General features: G+C 41.4%; 2 protein-coding genes across 4 annotated transcripts in view; both read right to left on the bottom strand.

The window, feature by feature from the left end:
- The window catches only part of LOC311032690 (plexin domain-containing protein 1-like), a 164,284-nt gene that overhangs the window by 9,552 nt on the left and 139,969 nt on the right, over nucleotides 1–14,763 (bottom strand). Inside the window, exons 2-3 of one of the 3 annotated variants that reach the window (XM_084039650.1) lie at nucleotides 6,339–6,458; nucleotides 236–393 (exon numbers count right to left, since the gene is read on the bottom strand). In XM_084039650.1, the coding sequence (XP_083895776.1) occupies nucleotides 236–393; nucleotides 6,339–6,414 (234 nt within the window). In that variant the 5' untranslated portion in view covers nucleotides 6,415–6,458. Of the gene's footprint in view, nucleotides 1–235; nucleotides 394–6,338; nucleotides 6,874–14,763 lie in introns of those variants that run through there. The other 2 variants (XM_084039652.1, XM_084039651.1) reach the window with 2 other exon arrangements.
- The window catches only part of LOC311032691 (LIM and SH3 domain protein 1-like), a 34,627-nt gene that overhangs the window by 18,448 nt on the left and 1,416 nt on the right, over nucleotides 1–14,763 (bottom strand). The gene's annotated exons all lie outside the window — the stretch shown is intronic.

Genomic DNA, 14,763 nt, shown 5'->3' with positions numbered 1-14,763 from the left:
GGAAACATTCATCTCTATGGAATCATCTGGTACTGTCTCCCACATAGTGGACGAGAGCATTTAACATTTAAAAAAAATGTGTTAGCTTGCTAGCCACAGCTGATCAAATCTGTCAGCTACAGTTGTCATTTCACCAAACAAAGTCTACGGCCGAAATCAAGTATGCACGTTTAAAGAAAAATGTGCACATGTGATGTAAATGGACTTGGCAACGGGTCAATTATTTGGATCTCACCACGACACGGGTTATGTTGTCCAGGGTGGTGATATCAAGTCCTCTTCCTCCGCTATTGTGGGCGTCTCTGTGTTCGTCGGGGGACTGCTGGTCCCTCCTGGCTCTGTGAAATCCAGACACGTCCCCATCGGTCTGCAGAGGAGTCCCGCTCGGTGCATCTAGAACAAGACAGGCATCGTGGTAACTGAACTGGGACCTGCATTCGGGGACCTCCAGAAGGATCGAGTCCATAAACAAACAGGTGCCTTTTAGAGCTCAGCATGAATTCCATGCTGTGTGAAATATGTGAAAAGAGCAATGAAATTATAATATGGTAAAATGTTGTCTGTGCATTATTGGGTCCCATAATTTGGATCATTAACTGCCACAGAAAACCTGCGTGTTTACAGCAATAACTCACAGTGTGACAGAACAAGAACTCAACTGGTTTCTTTAAATCTGTCATGTTAATCTTTAAACTAATAATGTGTTTTGGCTGGACCACAGGTGCTTATAAACCAATTGTGAAGCGTGATACAAGCCTTCGTTGGTTGCCAGCATTTTTTCTTGGCCAATAATTCCTGTGTGTGTGTGTGTGTGTGTGTGTGTGTGTGTGTGTGTGTGTATTCACATCTCTGCTTACCACCCACATCTGTGTGGGTTTCTTGTCATCTGCTCAACAGATCAAACATGAGTGTTTTTTCACATTTGGACTTTTTTGTTGTTGTTGATTTTCAGTTTACATTTGCAGACAGAGTTGTGAGATCAGCAGAATTTGCCGATTGTCGAGCCAGACGAAGGTCTCATGGCAGCTGTTTTTTGTGTTGAAGTTGAAGGTTTAGATCCAGTTTGGTGTTCAAGATTGTATCTGAGCTATTGAGTAACAGCATGTTTAGGAACATTTTGAGGGGGGGGGGGGGGGGGGGGGGTGAGAGCCAGCCCCCTTTCTCAGCCTCCTCTCTTTTTAAATCGTGTTTACAACATATGACCAACAATTTGTGCACACCCTGGGTCGGGCCCACGTACTTATTTGTATTTAAGGTCTGGAGCTGTTTTTCTTGGTTTGGCTTCGTCTGTTCCAATTTAAAATCCTAATGCTCCGACATCCATCAATAATTTAGACCGTAGTTTTAGTGCAGTATTTGCAGCAATAGTTTGGGGATGGCCCTTTCCTGTTTATGACCATGCCCTCCGTGCACAAAGCCAGCTCCGTAAAGAAATGTTTTCCTCAGTTTGGTGTGAAATAACTTAGCTTGCTGACCTCGCTGAAGCTCTTGTGGCTGAATGGGAGAAAATCCCTGCAGCCAGGTTTAACATCTGGTGGAAAGTGAAGTCTGTTACAGCGGCGGATTAATGCCCATTGTTTTGGAATGACATGTTTAACAGTTACATAATATGGATAAAATATTTGGCTGTCTGTGTACTTTTTGACCTCAGTGGTCTTTTTCCTCCGGTGTGAACGGGTGAGATGGCATCAAAATATTACCACATTTGGACTTTTTCTGGACTGTCGAAGTAATGGTGCAACATTCACTAATATGCCGTTTTGCTGTCTTGCTGAGAATTGGCTGAAAAATACTATACACATCTCATGCTCATGTTTGTTTAGTTAATATATAAGCTGCAGCCAGGGAAACGGGGAAACGGCTAGCCGAGCCTTGTCCAAAGGAAGCAAAATCTGACTTCCAGCACCTGATGTCTTGTTTGTGTTCAACAAGTTGTGGTTTTACGAAGCTTATGCGTGGGACTATTTCTTGACCAGACGCTGTATACCGTAGGATTTTATCCTCACAATTAAAATGTAGTTATTTTCAGGCTCACTGAAAGCTTTTACCTAATCAGTGGCTCGAATTAAAGATGCATGAAACAAAATGATGAATTAAAAGAAAAGAGAGAAAATGGGACAAGAGAAAAGAAATATAGGAGGTTATCGCGTACATGTGGGAGATGGCTCTAATGAGGAATCCCGTTTGATTACGGTGCAAGCTATTTCCACGGCCCCAGAACAAGAGGCTCCTAATTGGGTCAAATTGGCAGCACTCATCATCATCATCATCATCATCATCATCACTAAATAGCTGAGGAGGCGTCAAACATCAGGGATGAGGAGGAGCTTTGAGGGGGAGGAAACTGGATGTGGCAGATCAGGGACCATATGCATCTTTTCCGGATCACCTCCATCCTTGTCTAACTGTCTGCATGTGGACTTATATGGACTTCCAACAGAAATAGAGCTAAGAAGAGTTCAAGAGTTAAGCATCAGACCTCCATAGCATTAGGTCTGGCAGACATGTGTGGAATCTGCACTGGGAATGTGCAAAACCAGAGAAGAAAAACATCCTGGTGAAGTTTGAAACGGGGCCCAAAGTGCCGGATGTGTCAAATTTGCTGTTTAACAGAAGCTGTACACTCCGATGCCCCCCTCTATTAGAGTGAAATGCATGGAAATTATTATGACAGCCCTCCACATTTAGGATATTCCTGGTTACTGCCAAGATGTGCCAATTCCTGGCCGTTTCTTCCAACATTTAGTGCCAGGGATCCTGAGTGAGAATTCAACCACTAATTCTGCAGATTTATTTTGAAAGACTAACAGCTGTTTTGAGACAACGGCACCTGCATGGCAGCGGTATCTTTATATTATTATATCTGTGTCTGCAGTGCGTAAACCACCTTATAAATCCAGTGGGTGTTGGGTGTTGCATCGAACAAGGACACAGCATTGTGAACAATATGCGGCGTGCTATGGATGTATACATCGTGCTCATTCATGCCATTACCATCTCCCACACACTGATTCCCCATTCCCCTTGCTCTCTTGGCCTTTTTTTTCCTGAACCGTGGCATTTTTTTCATTACTTCTTATTTTTATTATTCTTTAGCAGAATTCAAATAGTTGATTACATGAAGAACTGTAATAGGTCAGGTTTTACTGTTTTGAAAGCGTATTTTTGAAGGCTAGACAGTTCTGGACAACACAGTCCAGACGTTTCCTCAACTGAGACAAAAAGCTAAATCGTCTTTCAGTCTGTTCATCTGGATAAAGTCCAAGGGTGAAAAAATGAATGTCCTCTGAAAAAAATCTCTTTCTGCACGTTTTGAGGATATACACCGAGGGCACAAAAGCATCTACTCGGCCCTGGAAAGTACAGGCGAGTTATCTGCGACCATAACGAAAAGAGGACAAAAAGCCAACATCTTTGCTCCAGCAACAGATACACAGAGGAGAGTCCACTGCAGCGGAGACTAAATCTCACAAGGATCGTGACCCTGTAGCCGTCCTGTGTTGTGCACTGCATGAGGAGAGACGCCATGTTAGTATCAGGACGCGGATTATCAAAGTACCTGCAGACCATAATCATTAGTGGAACAGAAATGTAGCACAGTGTTGATCGTGGTTACGGCGTGGGGAGGAAGCCATTTGGCACCTTGCACTCGGAGGAACAACAGTAACCATAGCACACAATCACAAACACTGGCAGCTGGACTGATAAGGACCAGAAAAAAGAAAAGGGGGGGAATAAATGTGGCGTTTGGATAAATATGGACAAATGGATCAGGCTCAGAGTAAAATATTTAATTTACTGCCATGGAGTTGTTTCTTGTTTACTCGCAGAATCCATTTTCCAGTCCGCGTGCAGCTGACACGTAGTTCCAGTTTGCAGATGTTTGTTCCAGTTCTAGTTCACTGTCAAGTCATTGACTATTCTCATTATTATTTATTGAATCATTACAAGAGTGAATGCACTTATGTCACATCTGTCAGATTAACAGGTGTGAGGTTCAGCTGCATTTACACGATGAGATTATTGTGCTATTTGTGGTTTTTGGACTGCAGTTATATTCCCTTTTGGATAAAATAATAAGAACTCCGAAGATGTTCTCTTGGTGGCAACCTAGAAAAAAGTAAAGAAAATACTGTTGTTTTAGCTCATTCGGGTCATTTGTCCTCAGGCCACCATGACTGTTGATCACTGCAGCCTGTCAGATTTAGATCACAATCGTCTCGTAGATAGATGCCATCCGGTCTGAAAACCTATAAATGTCAGCATCAGACCGAAGCCAGAATCCATCAGCATTAATCAAATTACTCCTGCTGTGTGATTGAATGGGAATTTACATTTACATTTCAATCAGTATCTCATATCATTTTCTGATGTTAACATCCTCTATGCTTTAATATTCTCTGTTTTGGCAAAATATTATTAATTTTTTTATTTTTCCAGAACAGAGAATATAAATCGACATCATTGTGACGCCCATATTCAGACATGTTGACTAAGCTCCGTATAGTGAAAAGTGGAATCTTGGTGACCTGCTGAACTGTAGAGGTCACAGAGCAGGTCATGCAACCTGCACTGGGAGGTGTGACAGATTTTCAAGCAAAGGGACGAGACTTACTTTTATACTGTTGATTAAATTCAGTTGAGTTGTGTGGATTTACCTTTCCACCGGTTCAGTTCAGACTGAAATATTATTACAGACATTCACTCATATATATTATCTGACTCTGGTGATCCCTGGACTTCTCATCTTTAGTGCCACCAACAGGTTGACAATTGTGCGTGGGAGTGAAAAAACAGTGGCAAATGCATTATACCTGCTGTACTTCACCGTGGACGCAAGTTAGCATGCTGATATTAGCATTCAGCTCAACGCACCACTGTACCTTTAGTACAGCCTGACAGATCAGCCATCATGGCTGGAGACCTTGGTTTAGCTGCTTATCTGTGTTTGCATGTGAATGACACAATAAATGCACGTTACCAAATGGCAACATTTCAGACCAAAATCACTTGATTTCAATGGAAAGCTGCGATTATGCAGGTGCCATAAATCCACATGGCACATTTGTACAGTGTTTGGTCAAATCTGACACTGAAATTTGTGCTGTTGGTCACTTTAGAGACAGTCTTGATGGTGCTGACCTTTGTCAGACAACAGTGACGGCCAATTCGTGTAACTGCTGGACTTGTAACCGCTCCGCCAGGACTGGTCTGCAGTCGTGATCTGCAGTCGTGAATCGTGAAGAGTGGATGGTACAAATATATCTCCTGCAGTCGAAGGGATCGAGAGCGTAGGTAGTCACTGCAGCACCGACTATTTAACAAAGACCTGGTCTATTTTCTGGTGGGAGCAAGAACTAAGATGAAGTGGGCTGTGGGCAAAGGGCCCAAAATAGGGACACCTGCTGTGCGGGGGTGAGGCTGACGACTTGAATCAAATCCTTGGTTGTCGTGCATATTAGTGACGACAATGATGAGCATAATATATCTCATGCTGGGGGGGTCTGGGTCTGGGTCTCTGGTCTCTGCACAGTGTCTCAGGTTGTTCTCTGCAGAGCTAGACCTGATCAGAGGAAGTGGGACCACAGGATAGGCCAGAGAAACTGGAGCACCGCTGATTGTTGGAGGAGGAGCGGCAGAGGGAGAACGGGGGCTGGCTAAAAATAATGCATCTCCAAGGAGAACAAAAATACATACATGCGTGTACACTCACACACACACACACACACACCCACACACACACACACACACACACACCCAGAGCAAGGCAGTGTACATATACAGGTGATGCACAGGACAAGCAAGTGCAGCATGTTGGGCAATTAAACAACAATTTCACATGAGCTAAAGCAAAATAGGAAAAGCAAGAAACTTTCCAAATGAAGTATTCTACGCTCAGCTGCTGCTCTCATTTACTTTTTCTACTTTTATTAAAAGCAAAAATGCCTGCTGGAATGAAAACACCACTCATGATTTACTGCTGGTTAACCTCAAACATTTATCTGCTAAAATGCAGGACTTCCAATCACATGATTCCATTTTTTTCAAGCAAGTGAACACCAGATATTTGGGGGGGGGGGGGGGGGTTTCAAATTGGATACGAATGAAAGTCCAATAAAATGTCAGGGAACCTGTTAGCTTCACACAAACACAAATCCTCCCCAGAAAAGTAAGTCTTTTTTAAGCTTCCCTGCTGCCAGTTTTGGTGGCAAGAATTGTGGTCAAATGATATTTCTTTTACCTGAATATTTGCAGGCTGTATTGACATTCTATTCGAAAGAAATGGTGCTAATATTTAAGTTAATATGATTAAGTGCATGTTTGCATTAAAGGCTTACCTTGGTGCTCCTGAGCCCAGACTCTCCCTAGATCAGCCTGGGAGAGACAGATGAGGAGAACGGCACAAAGCCTCATGTCCAGCCGGCACTGCTCCCTCCTTCCCCGACTCGTTATTGCTCCTCTCCTCTTCTTCTTCTACTTCGTCTCCCCCGTTAACCCCCCTCTCACTTCACTTGAAGGAACAGGGCGCCTCACTCCTCCACTCCCCTGCCCTTTTTCGTTGCTCTCTCCCCCGTCGCCTATGCTCTCCCACACAACTGTTTTTTTCTCCTCACCTCAGCCAAGGTTTTGCTGCTTTTGCTCTCCCTCCTCTCCGCTGCTCTTCTCTGCTTCGCGTCCTCGTTTTTTGTCCTTTTTTAGATGAACTCCTGGGATGACGAGTCCATGTCAGAGAAAAGAGTTGACAAACAGCTGAAGTGCTGCAGAGTAAGGTGTTTTCTCTTTTGCTCTCCCCTCGTCTCAATCTCAGGATTTAAAAAAAATGTTTTACTTGAAATAACCCTCCCCCCACCTTTCTGTCCGTCTCTCCTTGTTCTTGTCTCTCTGTTTCTCTCTCTTACAGAGCTCTGGATTTAGACTTCCACAAAGAGCTACAACTACAACAAACTACATTTTTTAATTCCATCCAAACACCCCCCAAAAAAGGAGGGTTGTAGTTGGGAGGAGTATGTCGCCCTCATGTGGAAGCACACTGAACCAAAACAAATGCAATATTGTTTAATAGGCAACATTAAGAGAAATGTTTCCCCCCGTGGTTGGTTTGAAGAAATATTAGATGGATTAATGCAAAGCTCATTATATTGTGTGTGTCATATAGAGTGGGGGGGGGGGGGGGGGGGGTATATATGCTGTAGAGTTGATCCTGTAGTATACCTGATATTTCTATCACCTGTTTGAAAGGATGTATTGATGTGGTTGGGTTTTTTGTTTTTTTTAGGATGGCCCCTTAAGAAGTGATGCTTGATGAAAACTGCCATGAAAGAAACACACACACCCACACAAGGATTTGTTCTTCTCCTCCTTTTTGCCACTTGATTGGGTCAAAAAGACAATTTTTGCCATTTTCCAAGTAGTGCAGAGTGAACTGTTACGATGAATTGGAAGAATTTCCACCCCACTTACTGATTTGGTAACGCAGAGCCGAGTCTGAAAGGGATTAAACCCAGTTATTTCACCTGAAGTAGAGTCACAATCATTATAAGACAGAAGCATCGTTTATATACATTCAGTTGATGATGAATATCTAATGATAGTCAGACTTCAAAAGTACATACTTTACATATTACTGTTATAAGCCATTTATGTGGCTCAGTGTCTTTGAGCACCTGGAATAGCACTATATCAAACCTATGTATTATTCTTATTTTGGGCTTCTAACCTCTTCAGCACAGTCTTATTAAATATGTTTATATGTGCAAATAAACTAATTTTAGCTGCCTTAATCCAACAGGTTATTTTGGATCCTCGGACGCCAGGAGAACATCTCCAACCATCGCTGCTGATCAGTAAGTCCCAAACACCTATAATAGAATAATAGAAACTCGCTGTAGAGCCGAGCACGCCAACAACCACCGTGTTGCCTGGAAATGTGGAGTTATGTAGTGGTGTGCAAAACACCTGGTCATGTTTTAGTAGTCCATTTGTCATATGTAACAGCAAACTGCTTTTGCTGTTACGGTGAGATTTTATTTTACTAGCCAATCCTACTAATGTTGCAATATATGATGTGAGAGGCGGTTCAGGTTGTCCAGTCATAAAAGATTAGAAGACTTTGAGATATGCTCGATGGAAACTGGCTCTGAATGGATTTTGTTGTTTGAGAAGATAGAAGAGCTTTACTTGCCCCTTTAAAGCCTTGCCCTCATGGCTTATTATGAAAGGAAATAAATCCTTTTTATTATTATATATTTTCTATGAAGCTTTGGGTTGTTCTGTGGTGTCAACATAATATTTTTTTTAAACAAGTAAAACCATCAATTTGTTCACACTGAAGATGGAAATCTAACTAAATATTATTTTTATATTATTTTATTCTATTCTTTTATATTTCTTTAAAAAAGAAGAAGACTTTCCTAAAACAGCTGGTCACTGTATTTTACAGCAAGACTTTTTGAGATAGACCCAAAATAAATGACTGTGTGTGTTTTCAACGTGATGAAGGAACATCGTCCTGTGTGATGCATCCATGTGTTTTTAATCCTTTTTGGACAACTGCTGAGCTCTCCAGCAATGAGGAATAAGATCTATCAGGCTACACAAACAACACGTCACTCAAGATCAATTCATCCTCAGCTCTGTCTTTTTTTACAGGATTAGTCGACAATAGAGAAAATACAGAACACGACCAGCAGCATCCTTTTGATTTTTGCTGCTTGCTGCTGCAATGTTCTTGATTATGAATTTCCCAGTGGGATGAGATGATGAAATATCAGCCCGTTATAGCAGTTCCGGTAGGTAGTAGGGGCTGTTAGTGGTTTATTTGTGGCGAACAGTCCCATCCGGTGCACGCGGCTGCAGAATACACGCTAACTGATGCACAAAAACCACAACCCTGAATTCTGCCCGGATACTGTTGTCGGTTTGTCGGCGTTGCTCCAACGCTGTAGTTTGCAGCAATGCGAGAATGGAAACACATCCAATTTGTTAACGCACATCCAACAGCATCAACCACATGTCATAAATGTTTGGATGCTTTAAATGTTTTAATATAGTCAAGATGGATATAGTGAAGTTTTATTTGATATTCTATGTATTTTCAGTTTCATAAAAGATGCTTTTTGAATCGGACTAAAGAAACAGCAATTTAATAAGCAAAATCAGCTGCTGATACTCTGACTGAGTATGGTATCGTATGGTGTCAAAAGAGTTTAGATTGATGGTTAGAATATACATGTGGTTAGTTTGTGATCAATTGGAATTTAAAAAAACATGACATACAGGCTGTTGGCAGAATTGGTTGCGTCTTGTGACTCCTCATAAAACTTGCATAATGTTTGTTTCCCAACGTTTTCTTTTACTCTAACACAATACGCTAAATGTTTTTAATGAGTCTGGTAAAGTTTTCCTAAATGACTTTGCCTTTCCACAACTTTACTGCCTATTTGGTGTGCTGATTCATGTGAGAAGTTCATTAAAACTCCATTAAATGATTTTGATACAGCGTCCAACAAGCTTTGCCAAAATCTTTCCTCCTTCAACTCAGTGGTGATGTTGTGAAACTCAGCTGTGAAAAATTAGTTGTGAGCTTTAGAGCATTTAAACTGGGTTTTGCTGACTGTACTTAATGGCAATAGGCGAGCTAATAAAATTGGGGGAAAACCTTGCGGATTTAAACAGCATCCAGAATAACTGCTGGAGTCTCAGCTGCTCTCGGACTAAATCAGGTGGTACGGCAATTAGCTCGGGGCTGTGTGTTGGACATTGAAGCAACTGCAGGACGATCGACCTCTTTGTTCCCGCATTGTTGGGTTGAACAGCTCTGGATCACCGGTTACATGATTGGCCGAAGACAAATAGACGGATAACAAATTAAAAATAAAAATCTAAATAAATCAATATAGGTCAATCAATAGAGGGTTTATTACGAATTACTTGATTGGTAGAAAGATTATTGTCGTATTTACAGATCTCAAAACAATGCTAAAACATATTAAAATGCCTTTTGGATGAATGCACCAGCAGAGTGCACGGAAGCTGGACTGGATCCCTACTCTACAGATGACAGGAGCTTTGCACACAAGGAGACACTTCTCTCAGACGTGCACAAACCCAAAAGATTTGAATAGGATGCCGCACGGCACAAACCACAGGATATTAAGATTACCGGGCCAGAGGGAGCAGTGCAACCGACTTGCATCATCATGTCATGGGGGAAGCAGATGTAAACAAAGTGTGGTTCAAGAGTTTGCAATATTAAGGCTTTGCAGTGAGGAAAAACAAAAGAAAAAGCCTACGAGTCTCCATGAGAGATAAGATTTCTCCTCCGATTGTCAGAAGGGGCAAATCTGGGATTAATTAAGCTGTTGAGCTCTCGGATACTTCATTAGGCTTGGGTCGGTTTAAACATTTTCAAACCGGTCCGATCCTAAGCTAAAGACCAGACGGAACCGGTTCTTTCCCGACCTTTCCCACAACGCATCGCATTTGCCATAGCAGCACCTCTCGAAGGAGAGGATTGCGCCGTAATCACGGAAAGGAGAGTCAGAAATAAGCCGCGGTCGAACCTTTTACAAATAACTTTCTAACTTTCTAATAACTAATTCCGATTAGCTCATGGCTTCAAAACAACTATGAAAGGTGAACTTTTGCTCGTCTTGCATATTCACACGACTGTTGAAGTTGCTGTGCATCATATACGTGTTGATGATCAGTGATGCCAGTAACGCGTTACTTCAATCTGACCACTTTTTTCAGTAACGAGTAATTCAACGTGTTACTATTTCCAAACCAATAATCAGATTAAAGTTATACTTATCCAAGTCACTGTGCGTTACTATGTTTGTAATTTTCCTTAATGAAAATAAATTTGCTTTCTTTTGTGTCTCTGGGAGTGAAGTCACCTTTTCAGCACGAGGATAGTTCAGGACTCGGCTACGAAGACACAGACATAAACAACAATGGAGGGAGGAGAGAGATGTGCGTTTGTTAGCTGGAAATGCAGTCACTATTTTGAGTTTTGTCAGCTGAAGATGGCAATATTACGGTTTGTTGTACTCTGTGCAAGTGCTATCTAGCCTGTAAAGATATGTAAGGATATCGGCCCAGCCCTACATTCATGGTACTTTTTTGTAGGGATGTTGTTGTCAGAACTGGGCCCTGATCAACAACAGTAGATCATTGCCAGTTCATCTATACAGTTTGGATGTAAATCAGACTGGAAAAATTCGATCAAATGGCATCAAAAATAGGGAGAATACTAATTCTGTAGGTTTCTGAATGCAAAAAGGCCACATAATAAACACGCAGGACAGATAGAAGCAGCTAGTCCTGCATGGACCACGGTGAGAAGGCAATGTATGTGTTCTACAAAGGTCCTGTGTACTTGTTTCTAGTGATATTTAAACATCCTTGTAATGGCGATTGTCCTGATTTGTGATTATTGGACTCCAGTGACCCTAGCTCCACGTTCTCATTCCCTCCTCTATTTTTTTTCTTCTTTTTTTTCTTTTTAAACCTGGCACAAAGAAGACACAAGGCTGTTTCCCATTACGGAGAGGGAGTCACACTCTTTTGTCTTGTTCCAATTGAAAACAGCTTATAAGGACCAGTATTGAAACCTTCCCAGAAATGCAATTCAAACATCTGAAGATGTTCAGTTTGTCTGAGGTCACATGTAATGATGAGGTAAGAGGATTTAATTTGTCCAAGGACCCAATAAAAAAGATTACGTTTCAATATCATTCGTTTTGTTCTCCTTTTGTAGAGATGCATCTTTAAAGGATTACTGCCACTGTGTGTAAATAATAATAATAAAGGAGAAGGGGTGTTTGAGGCAGTGAGGCTATGTGTTTTGGTTTCCTGGTGAATGTTTGGGCTGGGCACACTGTGTACTTGTCCCATCTGAGATGAATCAGATTCAAGACCTTGTAAGTAATCCCTTTACTTTTACTTCCACTTTGCCGCCTTCAAATCCTGCATAGGAACTTTTTTTTTACTTCATTGTTTTTGAAGAAAAAATCTGCCAATCCTCCCTTAAAGCCGCAATGACTAACTTGCAAAGAACCTGACAACAGGTGTCGTTAATTTTATCGGAGCTCACATTCGTCTCACTAACAATAAATATATCTCACCTTTTTTAAATGACGAGAGTAAAACAAAACTGCGTCTTCCCAGCCAGATGGAGGGTGGGAGCTCAACTCTATCATCGCTGTCTATGTGAACAACGCAACCAAGACGAGAATCCAGGTTTTTTCTCAGATTTAATTCTGAAAAGGATTTATAAAAGTGTGAAACCCCGATGGGGATTTAAAAGGTTTTAATTCATTATATGAAGCATCAGTTAGTTGAAAGTTGTGTATATATAACAATATGTAACAGTTGCTGAATGTGAATGAATGAAAAAGACGTGACGTGGTCTTTCTTCATAATCTGATGTCAATATATGATTATAGTTGTACAGTGATGATACGTTACAGGAGCTGTAACTGTTAAACCATATGCTGCTCATACGTCCTAAACGTTTTATTATTCCTGTATCACTTTGAGACCAGCTTTGTTTGAACATATTGTTCAGCTGCAGAAAAAGTCAATGAAACAAGATTTTGCAAATTCAAAATGAATATGTCTGTTCCCTTTATCGATCAGAAACAAGCTTTTACCTAATTAGTACAACATAAGCACAGTCAGATATTCTGAGTGCCACATTCAACTTGTAAAAGAAAATGTTTTGTTTGCATTAACGTTTACCGGCTGCGATGTTAAACCTCTTGCCCTGCATGTGGAATATTCTGCCTGGTAACAAAGAGAATGCGCTCCGAGGCATTTCTCACCTCGTTGAAAACAATTTATGGCTGGGAGTAAACGCTGGAACGTTCTTGACATTCTCATTGCCAGTATTAGTATTAGGACCGCTTGGCGGGAGGTTGGATAGCCCTGAAAACGACTTCCCCCTCTCACCTTGCTGACGTCCATCATTTCTTTCCGAAACCGACGATCCAACATTCACACCTACTTCATGCTGACAACGAAGCCAGGTTTTAAACTTCTCTCCCTAACTCTCTCTTTTTTTTTCACTCTCGACACAAACACATCTCGTACTGCGTACAAATGAACGAATCATTGAAAAAACAAATTTTGGCCCCGGCTTGCGTAAAAAGATTAATACTGAAATACTGATCTTGAATGCGTTGACCTCTATTGTTTTCCGGTGCCCTGAATACACATTCCTTTATCTGCCAAACCATCCATCTGTCCCAGCGCTGAACGTGTTTTTCTCGGTGGTGGGAAGGCCGACTCTTCGTGCCCTCCACCATTCAGAACTCCCAGCGGGGGGTCAAGGTCCATTACAATGGACAAACATCACCCTGCCCGTTGTTTTTGTTAGCACCTAATTGCAAGACCCACGGCAATGTTGATTGTGACATTCACTACGAACGTCATTAGCCGAGTCATTAACACCGGGGGGCATGTTGGGGAGTGTTTTCGGAGACAGTTATCTGTGGTTGGTGAGTAGGATGGAGGACAAGAATACGTGTTGGGAGCAGCATGTTAAAGGAAAGTGAGTGGGAGTTGTAATCTCTTAAATTGCAAAACATATTGTGTATTGAAGCTCCTGAATCTTTGTGACTGGGACATGATACAGTTGACAGTCTTCCATTCTTTTATTAAAGTACCATTAACTTACTCAATACACACGAAGCAGAACCATTAAACTGCCCCGTGGGTTGCGTAATCACGATACAATACTTATTTACATGTTGCTAATTGATCCAGTTGCCGCTATTTTCTCTACTAATTGACCGCCCATTACGTCATTAGTCTGTGCTAGTCTGTTTTGATAAGGACTTAAGGATAAGGAGCCCGCGGTATCTACGTAACCAATCTGTGCCGTCTGCCAGCGACATGTAAATTACCCACAATCACCCAGGCATCTCCTGTAATTCTTAGGCTAAAATACTGAATGCTAATGAAACAGTGGATGCTAATGTTAAGTAAAGGTACCACAACGGATACAGTTCCTCCACGTCATACAGCCTCAGTAGGAGAGACTCTCCCCAAAGCAAATACAACGTCTCCAGTGTTGATCGCTGAGTCAGAGTCGTGTAGTGTCCTTAGAAGAGAACATATATATTATAGACAGTAGATGCAGTTCTCTTGTGTTTTGTTTCATATCAACAAATTAATAGAGGCTTATAGTTGTGGAGACGATTTTAAAGCTGCTCAGTTTATTTTATTACGCTGTAAGTCGGTTTAAATTGAATTTAAGCAGGCAATGAAAACACTATAAAATAGTTGTTTCAAAGCGGTTCACCAAAGCAAGTTGAGAGAAAGAGAACCACAAAATATAATGCAAACAGCTACCTGCAGTATATAAATGTAATTCCATATAAATCAAGGCACAATCAGACAGACATCATTCAGTTGAATGGGGCGGTATATTAAAGTAGCAGGGGTGCTGACACAGCTGTAAAAAAAAAAGAAAAAAAGAAGCTGGACACCTTTTGTGCAATGACTTGGTAACATGAATGCTGCACACCACCAGCTGTCAGACTTGATCCTGAAGGAGACAGAAGAGCATGTAAAACACATTTTAAGAGTTTTTAAGGTGGAGAGAATGTAAGTGTAATTGCTGCAATAGTTTGGTTTGCATGCCTTGCTCAACGGCAGGTCAGTAGCAGTTGTTGGGGCAGAGGAGAAGACTTTTTTCGTAAGCTAATTTATCTAATTTATAGATTTTGTCCCATTTCATTTGTAACTTTTTTTCAG

This window comes from Eutrigla gurnardus, assembly GCF_963514095.1.
Source record: "Eutrigla gurnardus genome assembly, chromosome: 22".
Taxonomy (NCBI): Eukaryota; Metazoa; Chordata; class Actinopteri; order Perciformes; family Triglidae; genus Eutrigla; species Eutrigla gurnardus.
The sequence above is the reverse complement of the archived record's forward strand: the minus strand, read 5'-3'. Positions and strand labels throughout refer to the sequence as shown.